The sequence below is a fragment of the Heptranchias perlo genome, chromosome 2 (assembly GCF_035084215.1).
Source record: "Heptranchias perlo isolate sHepPer1 chromosome 2, sHepPer1.hap1, whole genome shotgun sequence".
NCBI classification, from domain to species: domain Eukaryota; kingdom Metazoa; phylum Chordata; class Chondrichthyes; order Hexanchiformes; family Hexanchidae; genus Heptranchias; species Heptranchias perlo.
The window spans coordinates 19786884-19799600 of record NC_090326.1 but is presented as its reverse complement, the minus strand read 5'-3'; the positions used below and the strand labels follow the sequence as shown (position 1 = coordinate 19799600).

Sequence of the window (12717 nt, the reverse complement as noted above, 5' to 3'; positions counted from 1 at the left end):
CAGGCCCATAAACATTTCCCCCAAATGGTTCACTGGACTACACCTTCCATCTTTCTCCTCTTGGTGAAGAACATTTATGTGAAGAATGATGATTTCTACACTTTTTGTGAATAATCAGATTACTGCAATAAAGACAGAGGCAGTCACTTTGACAGAGACTGAATTATTTAGACCTAACCTGTAGAATGCATTATATATGATTGCTACAAAAATACTTCTACAGTCCTTTGAGAACTAATACATTGTGCATAATTTCTAGGGTAGGAAAGGCCAAAAAGGAGACGTTGGTGAGCGTGGAATACCAGGTTTACGTGGAGATCGGGTAAGTAAAACCATATCGTTCACATCATCTATGGGTAAAAAGAGACTCTGAATTAGGTGTTTATTTATTGTATTAGGAGGTATAGTTAATACTGAGGAGGTCTGCGACAAAATACAGGAAGACATTAATAAACTTGCAGAATAGACGTGTAATTGGCAAATTAATTTCAACATAGATAAGTGTGAGATGGTTCATTTTGGTAGGAAGAAAAAGGAGGCCACATACTCCTTAGAAAATAAGAGTCTAAATGAGGTAGAGGAACAAAGGGATCTGGGGGTATAGTTACACAAATCACTAAAAGTAGTGACGCAGGTTAATAAGGCTATAAAAAAGCAAACAAAGCATTCCTAGAGGGATAAAATTGAAAAGCAGGGAAGTTATGTTAAATTTGTATCGAACCTTGGTTAGACCACACTTGGAGTACTGTGAGAAGTCTGGTCTCCAGATTATAAAAATGATATAGAGGCACTGGAGAAGGTGCAAAAAAGATTTTCTGGGATGATACCAGAACTGAAAAGTTACACCTATCAGGAAAGATTGAACAGGCTGGGGCTCTTTTCTTGAGAAAAGAGAAGACTGAGGGCGATCTGATAGAGGTCTTGAAGATTATGAAAGGGTTTGATAGGGTAGATGTATAGAGATGTTTCCACTTGCGGGGGAGACCAGAACTAGGGGCCATAAATATAAGATAGTCACTAACAAATCCAATGGGGAATTGAGGAGAAACTTCTTTACCCAGAGAATGGTAAGAATGTGGAACTTGCTACCACAAGGAGTAGTTGAGGCGACTAGCATAGATGCATTTAAGGGGAAGCTAAATAAACGCATGAGGGAGAAAGGAATAGAAGGATCTGTTAGATGAAGAAGTGTGGGAGGAGGCTCATGTGGAGCATCAACACCAGCATGGACTTGTTGGGCCGAATGGCCTGTTTCTGTGCTGTACATTCTATGTAATTCTGTGATTCATAGGCTGATTAAAAGCCTGACAGGCCTCAACTCCTGAGATGAGGAGAAATTTCTTCACTCAGTGGGTGGTGAACCTGTGGAATCCTCTATCACAGAAGGCTGTGGAGGCCATGTCACTAAATATATTTAAGAAGGAGCTAGATAGATTTCTAGACACAAAAGGCATCAAGGGGTATGGGGAGAGAGTGGGAATATGGTATTGAGATAGAGGATCAGCCATGATCATATTGAATGGCGGAGCAGGCTCGAAGGACCGAATGGCCTACTCCTGTTCCTATTTTCTTTGTTTCTATGTTAACATAAACACTCCTTCCATGACCGTAACCATCTTTATACCAGCCGATAGGGGTGGTTAGTCCTATATGGTGGGAGGGTTTTATGAGCAATTACAATCCATACCATGAAGGGGGCCCATCACATCCACTGAATGTATCTATCCCACTGGATGTCACCCCAGAATTCAGAGCTGGAGCTCCAGTCTCCACTCGCCAGGACTGTCTGGAGCGGGGTTTGAACCTCTGACTCAGGGGCGGGAATGTGTGTATAAATCTTGTGTACAGTATGCACTTCTGTATACGTTAACTTTATTTCCACTAAGCTAAAGGCTTGCTCCATTAATAATTGAGTTTGTCAGTGACATTTAGGTTATGTTCATATTGTAGTTTGTGCACTAAACACTGCTATTTATTGGGCCGGAAATTGCTCGTAAAATAATGGTGAGTCTAACAGCGCTCGCCGTTATTAATGGACAAATTGAAGAGCAAGTTCCAGCGACCGCACATAAGCAGTCAAATGCGGAAATCCGGAACTTGCTCTTTCTGATTCCCTACTGACAGCTTCACATTTAAGAGATATCGGCGGCTGGAATCAATGGACCAACGCGAACGTGCTCTCCTGCCCAGCTGGAAACTAACTAATCTCGCCAGAGAAAAGGTACACTGGGTTATATCAGGTCTAAACTAACTTTTAACAGTGTGATAAATATTAATGACTGCCAAACAACCTCACTGGCACTGAAATTAACTTCTTAAAACATGGAGTCTCATTACTCCTGATTATAATAGTTTTTGGACATTTAAAAAAATTAATTTAAAATTTTTATTTTTTTACTTTTTCTTTCTGTCTCTTTTCTCTCAGCCTTTTAATCTTACCCTCTCTTAATTTTGCTTTCTCTATAGTACATTTACTAATCTTATCTGACACTTCCCAGTTCTTACTCTGTAAATGAGATTCACTTCCTGGTTCTCGCAGCGTGGGTTGCTTCAAGGTGGAGGGGACAGAATGATCCTTTCCCTGCTCACACAGCCTGGGGAAAGAAAGCTGCGGTTTTTTGAACTCGCATTTGAAGTAAGTTGCCGTCAAAAAGACTGTGGTAACTTGGTAGGTGAGTTCAAATCTAAGGAGCAGCGGGCACCGTTGGTTCGCTGCTGAGAGCAATTTCTGGGCTACTATAACTTGTTACAGCTTAAAACTATTCTCCATAGGTCGTTGTTAGAAACTTTTAGCTACTGTTAAAATATATACTCTAACAAGTTGTATTGACAGAAGCACCATATTGCACATTGTGACTGTATGGGGATTACATTGGATTACCTCCGAAAGCGAGCGCTGGGATCGCAGTGCAAGATTAACCCGCGCCTGTGCATTGCACGTAACATTCATGCTGTCTGATGATATAAATGATTGGCGGCATGCATCAGCAGGGAGCCCCAGGTATCGCGTGAGTGGCTAGCACTACTTAAAGGCAGCCTGCACCTGTTAAAGGGGAGGTGCACTGTGTCTGCGGGAAGTGGTGTGAGAAGTGATTCCTGGGCTCTGATAGTTGGAAGAATGGCTGTGCCTGCGAGAGAGCGTGCACCAAGGTTCTCGGATGATGCACTAGAGGCCTTGGTGAAAAAGGTGGACAGAAGGAGGGCCTTCCTATATCCACAGGAGGGCAGGAGGCCCTCCAGACATATCCTGAAGAGGCAGTGGGAGGAAGTAGAGGACGAGGTCAATGCCAGGAGCATAGCACCAAGAACATGGATGCAGTATAGGAAGAAGTTCAATGATTTGACATGAGTGGTCAAGGTGAGTGAGTTCAACTGTCAAGTGGCATCTCTTACCAACTGCACCACTAGCCTCATCCACTGCTCCACGGACTATACCCCCCGCCACCCACATACCAACAAACTCTTTCAATCAGCACTCAACTCTTCAAATCAGCTGCTTCCTCTCACCCTCATACATTACCACTGTTGCAAGCCACATACCCAAAACTCACAGGTCGCATACACTGGCAGCTATTCAATCATGACACCACATCACCTAAATATCTTGCAGGACACTCAGTGACACACTTCCCTCTTTCTTGGAGGAGAAGGTGGCGCATAACAGGAGGTAGCAAGAAAGAACCGGAGGAGGACAGGCGCACCTGTCCTAACTCCCATGAAGGAGACAGTGCTGGCCATCATTGGAAGGGCCATCGCTGAGGCCATGGCCACTGGCAGTGTTGGAGGTATCGATGATGAGGGTCTCTGCATACCCAATCTTCCTTCTCGCTTCCCACTTCTCTCTCATCCCACAATCTTTTCTGACTCACATGCTGCAGTTGGTGTAAGCATGCACTTCTTACTTTTTCCTCTCCCCTCACCACAACTCAACCCTTGTCCCTTTCTCATTTCAGATATCCAAGAACTGGAACCTGCCCAGTCAGAGGAGGCAGAGGAAGATGACAGTGATGATGAAGGGACACTGTCACTCGATCTTGAACTCGCAGCCACCAGCTCAGATAATGACACTGCGCATAGTTTAGAGGCTAGGAAAGAGGAGGGATCTGCTCGTGGTGAGGCACTGGGCACAATTGCACAGGAGCCAGAGTGGGGGGAATGGATTCCCATGTGCCAGCTCGCTGAAGGGAGAGATCGCACACTAGTTCTGCTGCCGAGGAGTCAGATGATGACTTCGACAGGCCAGGCTACAGAAGAAGGCTGATGGGGCGTACACAACCAAATGCTTTGTGCACTGGAAAGTCTGCCAGAAAGCCTGCGCAAAATGTCAAGGAACATGGAGAAGTCCAGTTCCAACTTGGCACAGGGCTTTGCACAGAGCTTGGAGCCCATCCTTTCCCACATGGAATGGGTGGTCACCTCCATCAGCACACCTATAGAACCCACCATGATACAGCGTCTGATGACCGATGTCACAGCTTCCATTACAGCACAAACATCTGCCATCAAAAGTCTGACTGCTGCATTTGGAGCTCAGACTGCTGCCTTGGAAGCTCAGAGTGCTGCCTTACAAGCTCAGACTGCTGCTATCGTGGCACCACTGTTGAAAGGGGCTTTCAGGGCATCACAGCAATCCAGCCATCTGTTCTCCAGCAGATCACCAGGATTGCTGAGGTGTCACCCTGGGAGAGTGGCAGTGGCACCATGGAAGATGAACCTGCTGTCCTCTCTCAGGATGACAGCATTCCTGCTCCTACCCCTGCCACTCTGCCACTGTTGCCTGTCAGCCAGCCAGGCTAGACTGCTGCAGCCCAGGCTGAGATGGTGCAGTCTAAGCCGGGCTCTTTAGGCCCGGAGCTGCTCGAGGTCGTCCTCCAAGGCCATCTGTAGTCTCCTCAATTGACGGTCAGCAGCCTTCCACCTCCCATGCTCCAGCCACTGGGGATGCACCTCGTAGGAGCACTAGGATAGGTAAAGGCACATGAACAACAGAATGCACAAGGGTGAATAGTCTCATTTTGTTTGCATAATTTCATGTATTTATAAATGTGGATTTGAATTGGTATTTGGTGGTGGTTTTTATTTCTGTGATGAGCTGAGGGAGGAAGCAATGTGTAATCATAAGGAGGACGATTTGATGGTCATGTGAGAGAGGAAAGGTCAGGAGTGCAGGACTGTTGGTGAATGGGGAGGAGTCGTTGAGATTACTGGTATCGCTCATTAATCATCTGATCACGCAGAAGTCTAGCAGACAGGGCCTGTCTACCTTGTAGCCTCCCTGCTTCTTCCTTCACTTCCTGCTGCACTCCCTCCTCTTCCACTTCCTCCTGTCTCTTCCTATTCCTCCTCCACTTCCTCCTCTTCCTCTGCCTGTTGCTCAGGTTCTTGCCTGATAGGCAGTGGCAAAGGCCGTTCCCTCATAATGGCCAGGTTGTGCAGCATGCAGCATACAACGACAAGTCTTGATACCTGCTCAGCTGAGTACCGCAGGGCTCCTCCAGAGTGGTCCAGGCAGCGGAAGTGTTGCTTGAGGACGCCTATGGTCTGCTCTATGATGTTCCGTGTAGCAGCATGGTTCTCTTTGTACGCCTGCTGTGCACGTGTACATGTGTTCCAGACTAGAGTCATGACCAATTTCATGAGTGGATAACCCTTGTAGCCCAGAAGCCAGCCTTTGACTTGTCGTGCTGGTTGAAATATAGGTGGCACGGAGGACTGCCGCAGGATGAAGGAATTGTGACTGTTTCAGGATAGTGGGCATTGACCTGCATGATGTGCTACGTGTGATCACACACCAGCTGCACATTGATGGAGTGGAATCCCTTTCTGTTCATGAATATGGCCGAGTTCAGATGTGGAGCACGCATGGCAATATGCGTGCAGTCAATGGCACCCTGCACCATGGGGAAGCCTGCAATGTGAGCAAACCTTCGTGCTCACTCATGCTGCTTGTTTCTGGCAAGAGGGAATGAGATGAATCTGTTTCTGAGTGCGTACAGAGCCTCAGTGATCTCCCTTACACAGCAGTGCACTGCAAACTGCAAGATGTTGTTATATCTCCAGCAGCAGCATTAAAGGAGCCAGAGCTGTAAAAATTAAGCACCACGGTTACCTTGACAGCCACAGGCAATGCTGTCCTTGCCCTGCTCTAAGGCTGCAGTTGTGGCTGCAGCAGTTGACAAATTTCAATCATGACCTCTTTAGTGAACCGCAGAAGTCAGATGAACTGGTCGTCGCTGAAGTTGAGGTAAATGAATTGATCCCTGAAGACTCTCCTTGGATACGGTCTCCTGCTGAGTGCTCTGCTCTTCCTCCTCCTCCTCCTCCCTCTTCTAGCAGCTTGTCCTGCTCTGCGTGACCTCTCTTCATTCTCCCAGTCATGCTCAATTTCCAGAGGAAACCCTAGCAGGCTACCCATGTCTGAAAGCAACTTTTTCACGTCGGAAGTGAGCGCATGCATCTCTGATGCCATTTTCGGGGCTTAGCTTAGGCCTACAAAACAGGTGCTACACGGCCCAATTTCACCCCCTCCGCCCATCTCTTCCACCTGTGTAAAAATGGATATTTTAGCAAAGAAACTGTCAGTGTTACTTGTCGCGGTACCACTTCACATTCTGCTTATTCATACATTACATCCAGGAAATAGGTAGCTGGGTTACAAGGTGCACAGAGCTGGTTTGAATAGGTTCCTAGAATTACGGTTTTATTCCAAAATGCATCCTTCAACACAAGCTACTGCCAAAAGGTTACTGTTATATGATTTTGTTGGATTGCTGGATTTTATTTCATTTTATTTAGGGTGAATCTGGCATCAATAATAATACTCGAGGTCCAAAAGGTGAAAGAGGAGACCTAGGACTGCTGGTATGCTATATTCACATTTAAATATATATTTGTTTCCTAATGTATTACAGTGATGTTTATATAAATTCTGAAAACTTTAATCTGCTTTCATACTATGGCATTATTATACATACTGTTAATGTACATAGACAATTGGCTCAATTTTCAAATTTAAAAACAGGTGGGTCGGGGCGGGCCGGTCAGTCGGACGGGAAACCGACAAAAAAAAAGACGTCCTTACGTCAAAATCGTAAGGACGTCCAGGAAACCCGTACTAATGGGTTTTCCAACCTCAAATTGACCCCCTACCCCCTTCCCAGCTCCCAATGGCTCTGATTTGGGGCTTAAGTGGTTAACTAAGAATTATAATTTTTTTAAATTTCACTCATAAGGAAGATGGTATGAATTCAAGAGAGAATAAAACAGATTTTAGTTGTGAAAATTCACAAGTGAAGTTCTTTAGGAGTGAGATCATGGTGATATTCTGCAAGTTTTTGCTGAATATTCTCTTTCTATCTCCCTTTTTTAAATGTCAATGTCTTTGGCATCCATTACAAGTACATAGAGTACTTTAAAACTCCCTAGAGTGATTTGAGACCTCTCTCAACCTTCCTCCGTTTGTCCATTTAAGAAAGTATTTAGTTTAAAAACAATTATTTTTCTGTTACATCCAAAAATACAAGGTTGATTCCAACATCTCCAAGTATACAGTTATATTTTTAATATATACAAGACTCAGTAGTACCTTAGTGTACTGTGAATGAGTTATTCATCCAAGTGAAATTATACTACTGAAACAATGGATGAGCTAACATCAGTTATCTCATCTGTGGAATTAAGAAATGCAGTGTACGTTCTGTATTATTGTTCTAAATACATTTTACATAAATTCCAAATGGTTCATGCTGACCTTCACGATACTGTTACTCAGTAGGGCTCTAGTAGTAGAGCAGGGATAATAATGAAACATTCTTTTATAGGGTGATCCAGGAGAGGATGGTGATCCAGGAAAGCGTGGTGGTGCAGGAAACACTGTAAGAAAGTCTCCATTACCTTTAATCAGAAAGACTGCAGTTCCACAGTACTTTATTCTAAACCCTATCTGCTCCGTTGCTGATGATTCCCCTCTATATTCTTCAACTCCTTAAGTTGGGCAGGGGGAGGGTAATTTTGACTTTGGGTGATAGTGTAAAACAGGCGCTATTGATTCAGCTGCCCATTATACATCTCTCCCGATTTTCATTTTTAGTTATGTATAACGGGCAGCTGAATCGATAGCGCCCGTTTTACACTATCGCCCAAAGTCAAAATTACCCCTTTTGTCTCTTGCAATTGGAACTAATATCTACCACTTCTTACCTTCGATGGCTCCACACTTAGTCCTTCTTCATCGGGTGATATTCAGGGCCTCGATATTTTCCTCTGATTCCTCTCACATAATTTTCATTGCTAATGCTGCCTCTAGAGAGCTTGATTTCCTCTTTCTTGCCAAATGTTTCTTTCACCAATGTTTTAACCCAAGGTCACAGAGATATCTCATCTCAGATCAACAGCTCTAAACTTTTTATCAAACCAAAGTTCATCCAAGACTTCAATATTGCTCCCATATCTGGGAAGTCTCTTAATATTTCTCTCGTACTTCTGGACAGGATACAAGAAAAAGCTTGTTATCTCTTGCACAATTCTTTTTGGCTTCTAATCTCTCTCTATCGGTCTAATGTTTTTACATTTCTGAATTTTATTGATGATATTATTATGGTGGTAATAATTTTTCCCTCTTGTTCCTCCTAATGTCCAAAAACACTATCCAACATGATGTTCCTCCTCCCTTCATCTTCCCTGCATTAAATTCAAGATTTATGCCATCTCTACTCTAACTCAATGAATGCTATCTCAACCATCTCGCTGAGAAGGAAGTTCTACTCCATGCTAGGATGTACCATCTAAAAATGTTGAAAGCAATGTGGTTGATTGTCTAAAATAATATGACTGGAGCAACGTCACAAGGGTTATTTGCATATAAACCAGACTTTGATGCTTATGTTAACACAAGTTGCACTTGGGTAGCAGTCCAAAAGTTTGCACAGAATCCTAGCGATGAAACTTTACTTTTACCTCTCTTTTGAGGTAACTCAATGATTTGTACACATAACTCTTAAATGGAGAACAGACCAGAGTTTTGGAGGCTGAATTAGACTATAGAATTCTGTGATTTGGTCCTTGGTACCTTCTGTCCCCATCCCCCCATGCTGTTTCTCCAAGCTCTGTTATGCTCCCAGTGACCAATAGGATTAACTTTGCAAGAAACCTTTCTTTGTAACAGTTGCCACCTCATGTACAAAAAAAGATAGATTGACACTGAGACAAATGCTAAACTATGTATAAACTGTTATCTCGTTTCATAATGCATGATGTAATTTAATCATTTGAAAATAGAAATGCCTTCTTCAAAAGTGTTAAGATGTACAACCCATGTTATGATGTACAACTCATGTAATAAAGTTATCAGGTGATTTAACTTAAAAATGTAATATTTTTCTTTACTTTAGGGTCTCCATGGTCACAGAGGGCCACCTGGTAAAAAAGTGAGTTTGTCGGTATTTTCATTCTATTGATTCGAACTGCATCATATTAATTTAGTACATGTTGCACAATGTTACTGGTGATATTTATGTGTGATTTCAGTGCGATGAGCCAGATGGACTGCAATAGCCTTTTCCAGTCCTGTACATTCCTATCTTCCTATGTAACCCACAATAACTAATGGGAAGATGCCCGCTGAGGGAATACAACCTAAATATGAAGTTACAATTCAGAAATGTGCTTTTTAAATTTCAGTTGTGAATCCCTTCTGTGGTGCAGGGTTTGGTTACTGAGCTGCTACATCTGTGCTTGAGTCACTGCTGCTACACTTTCTCAACTGGCCAGCTGATGCCTAAACAGTTCTTAGTCAAGCAAATTCAGGAACATCCCAAATTAAGCCAATTAGAATTACTTCAGATTCACAAATAATCTTATAGTTCATTACTAAGGAGGTATGTATTTAATGACTGACTAATGCACACCAGTCATACTTTATATAAGATGATCCAGAATCCCCTTAATCAATGGATTACAAAGAAACACAATATGATGAAGGATGGTCCAGTCAAAAACAAGTTCTCTTATTCTGTACTGAAAGTGGTGACTCATTGCTAAGGTATAGTTTCGCTTTCCAGTAGACAGCCTTCCAGTACTTTACGGAAGGGACCATTTTTCACACGTTACCCCGAACTGTGAATATTAGCAAACTATTCAACTATGAATGGCATCGTCACTTAGTCTAATCTCATCTTCACCTGATGTCCAACATACATGCTTCCAGTAAGGATTTAGCAGACATTAACCTCTTTATTTTAAATGGGCCAACACCTGCCTATGAATAATACATTATGAGTGTGTTAAGCATTCATACGAGAACATCACCAATCAGAAGTTCCACCCTCATGTATTATGTTTTTTAAAATTGACATTTTTCAGCCTTTGAGTGTGTTTAAATCAGCTTTCAGGTGATTTTAATACAATCAGCTATTTCTGTTTGGCAAAACTGGGTAGTGCAGTATAAAGAGGTCCAAATTGCCCTTTAGCTCTACTATTAAAGACTTCACAGCATCACACTCCAGGGGGGTAATTTTAACCCTCAAGAACAGATGGGTTGGGGGCAGTTGGGCAGTTTGGAGGGGGACCGCATACCGACTCCAAAGTGCCCACCTCCAGGTTTGACCCAGGCTCGTTTGTATGCGCGCATGCAACAGAAACCAGGAAGTCCCGCCCCCACTTAAAGCCAGCGGGACTATCGGGTCCCTCCCCAATACCTATAGGGGCATTGTACCTCATTGTGATAGTTGAGGCACTTAATTTTTTGTATATTAGTAATGTCAAACATTTCCGATTCATGTCAGGTGAAAGCAGGGGGAGGGCTGGATCCATGAGGTAAGTGCCTTGAAAGCACTGCTTGTGGGCCCAGAGGAGCAGGAATGCTTCATCCAGGCCCAATAAGCTCACCTGGCGTAATGGGACCCCTGCGATCGGTCACCCCCCTACCCGCCCCGATGCAGGACCCACTCCCCACCCCCCCTCCAATATGCTAGACCACCTCCCCCCATCTTCCCCAAGGCCGATGTCATCCAGGTCCCCCCACCCCTCCAGTTTCCTCCATGGCCCACTATCTCGCTCCCTCCCTCCCCCCTCTCCGATTCGCGGCTCCTTTCACCTCTGAGAGGCTGCCAGCCTGTCAATCTGGCTGCCTGGCGCGTGGGAAACCTGGAAACACAAATACTTACCTTCAATCGAGTTGCGATCGCAGATTGCGATGCACTCATTTGGTTTCCGGGTTCCCCATCCGAATATCTGCGGACACGCTGGACTCCTGGCTCCCAGCTAAAATTATGCCCCAGATGACTCATTCCAGACATCACACTTTGTTGCAGAGGAAAAGCAATCTTTAAAAGAGAAGGAAAACCAATCATTGACCAGGAGCCTAAAACTTACAAACAATTTACTGATCCCTAATTGATTACAAGCAGCTGATCGTGAATCCCATCAATATTAGTAATTTAAAATCCCTTTGCCCTTTTATACAATATTTGGCTGACACAGAGTGCTCCAACATATGAGCTGACTGACAGTTGGTAAAAGACATTCATTGGTCAGTGTGGGGGGGGAGGGGGCGCAGAGGGGCTTTAATGTGAGTTTAGGTTTAGTTTGAAACAACTGCATTTCCAGCATGACAGCATAATGTTCTATACCTAGAGCTGCTGGGCTATTCTTAACTCTAAACTTTAAATCAAGTACATTTTTCTGGAGCAAAGTGAAGTGATGTTTACAAAAAAAATGAGATTCTTATTGTTAAATAATAGTTCTCTGTTTCTGTGTAGGGTCAGAAAGGAAAGACTGGTAAGCGAAGTCGTAGAGGAGAACGAGGAAACCGCGGCCCACAGGTGGTCACCTGTAACGATCATTATTTAATCAGTACCTTAGTACTGTAGGAGCTCACTGTTTAATTGCTCTAATTTGCATCCTGAAGTTTTATTAATTTGCTTAACACAAATTTATCTCCAAGTTACGATTTGTGATGTGTATACGATTCCTCCCCCCCCCCATTTTACTGCCCTCCTCCCTTCAAATGTTGATTCCTACCAGAGTATGATTCCACAGATGCCAAAAGCCCTCTGTTATTTTACTCAAGTGACCTTTCTTCCAGCAGTCTATTGGGCCACAGAGGTTGTTACAGTCAAACCTAACCCCGCCCTTGCTCGACACCACAAACACACTCTCAGAGACATTGGGGGTGAAATTAGTCTTGGGCGCTAGTGCAAAACCGCGATATCAAGTCAGCAGGTCAACACACTTTAATGGAGAAGAAAATCGGGTGGGGTGTACAAGGGGTGACCGATTCATGATCGCCATTGCCCAAAACCAATTTCACCCCCATTCACTCTCCCACAAAGATTCAACACCCTCACTTGGATGCTCTGCATCATTTTTGCCAAGGGAGTGAAAGCCAACTGCAATTGCCTCCGCAATTAGTGGTCTGAATATCTAAACAGTATTGCTGATAAGGATCCTAAGACATTCTCACACCAAGCACAGCATGTGACTCAATAAACTATCCAGTGCCGTGGACTCAATGGCAGACTGCATCGCAGATCCATCAAGAGAATCCAACTGCTCCTTTGCACACTCACCAGCGTCCAGGCTAGATCCTTGGGCAGGGCTGACCTGACTCTCAATCTGTGAATGAGGACTGGGCAGCAAGTCAAACGTGGACTTGGAGGACACTGCTCGTGATCTCCATGTAGTCGAAACCAGGCTTTGAAGCAATGACTGTGTGCTGTG

At 44.0% G+C, this 12717-nt stretch overlaps 1 protein-coding gene across 1 annotated transcript in view; it reads left to right on the top strand.

Annotated features, from left to right (window-relative positions):
- The window catches only part of LOC137331880 (collagen alpha-6(VI) chain-like), a 114463-nt gene that overhangs the window by 47141 nt on the left and 54605 nt on the right, over positions 1–12717 (top strand). The window contains exons 15-19 of the mRNA XM_067995749.1: positions 260–322; positions 6796–6861; positions 7821–7874; positions 9390–9425; positions 11757–11819. Coding sequence (XP_067851850.1) covers positions 260–322; positions 6796–6861; positions 7821–7874; positions 9390–9425; positions 11757–11819 — 282 coding nt within the window. The remainder of the gene's footprint in view (positions 1–259; positions 323–6795; positions 6862–7820; positions 7875–9389; positions 9426–11756; positions 11820–12717) is intronic.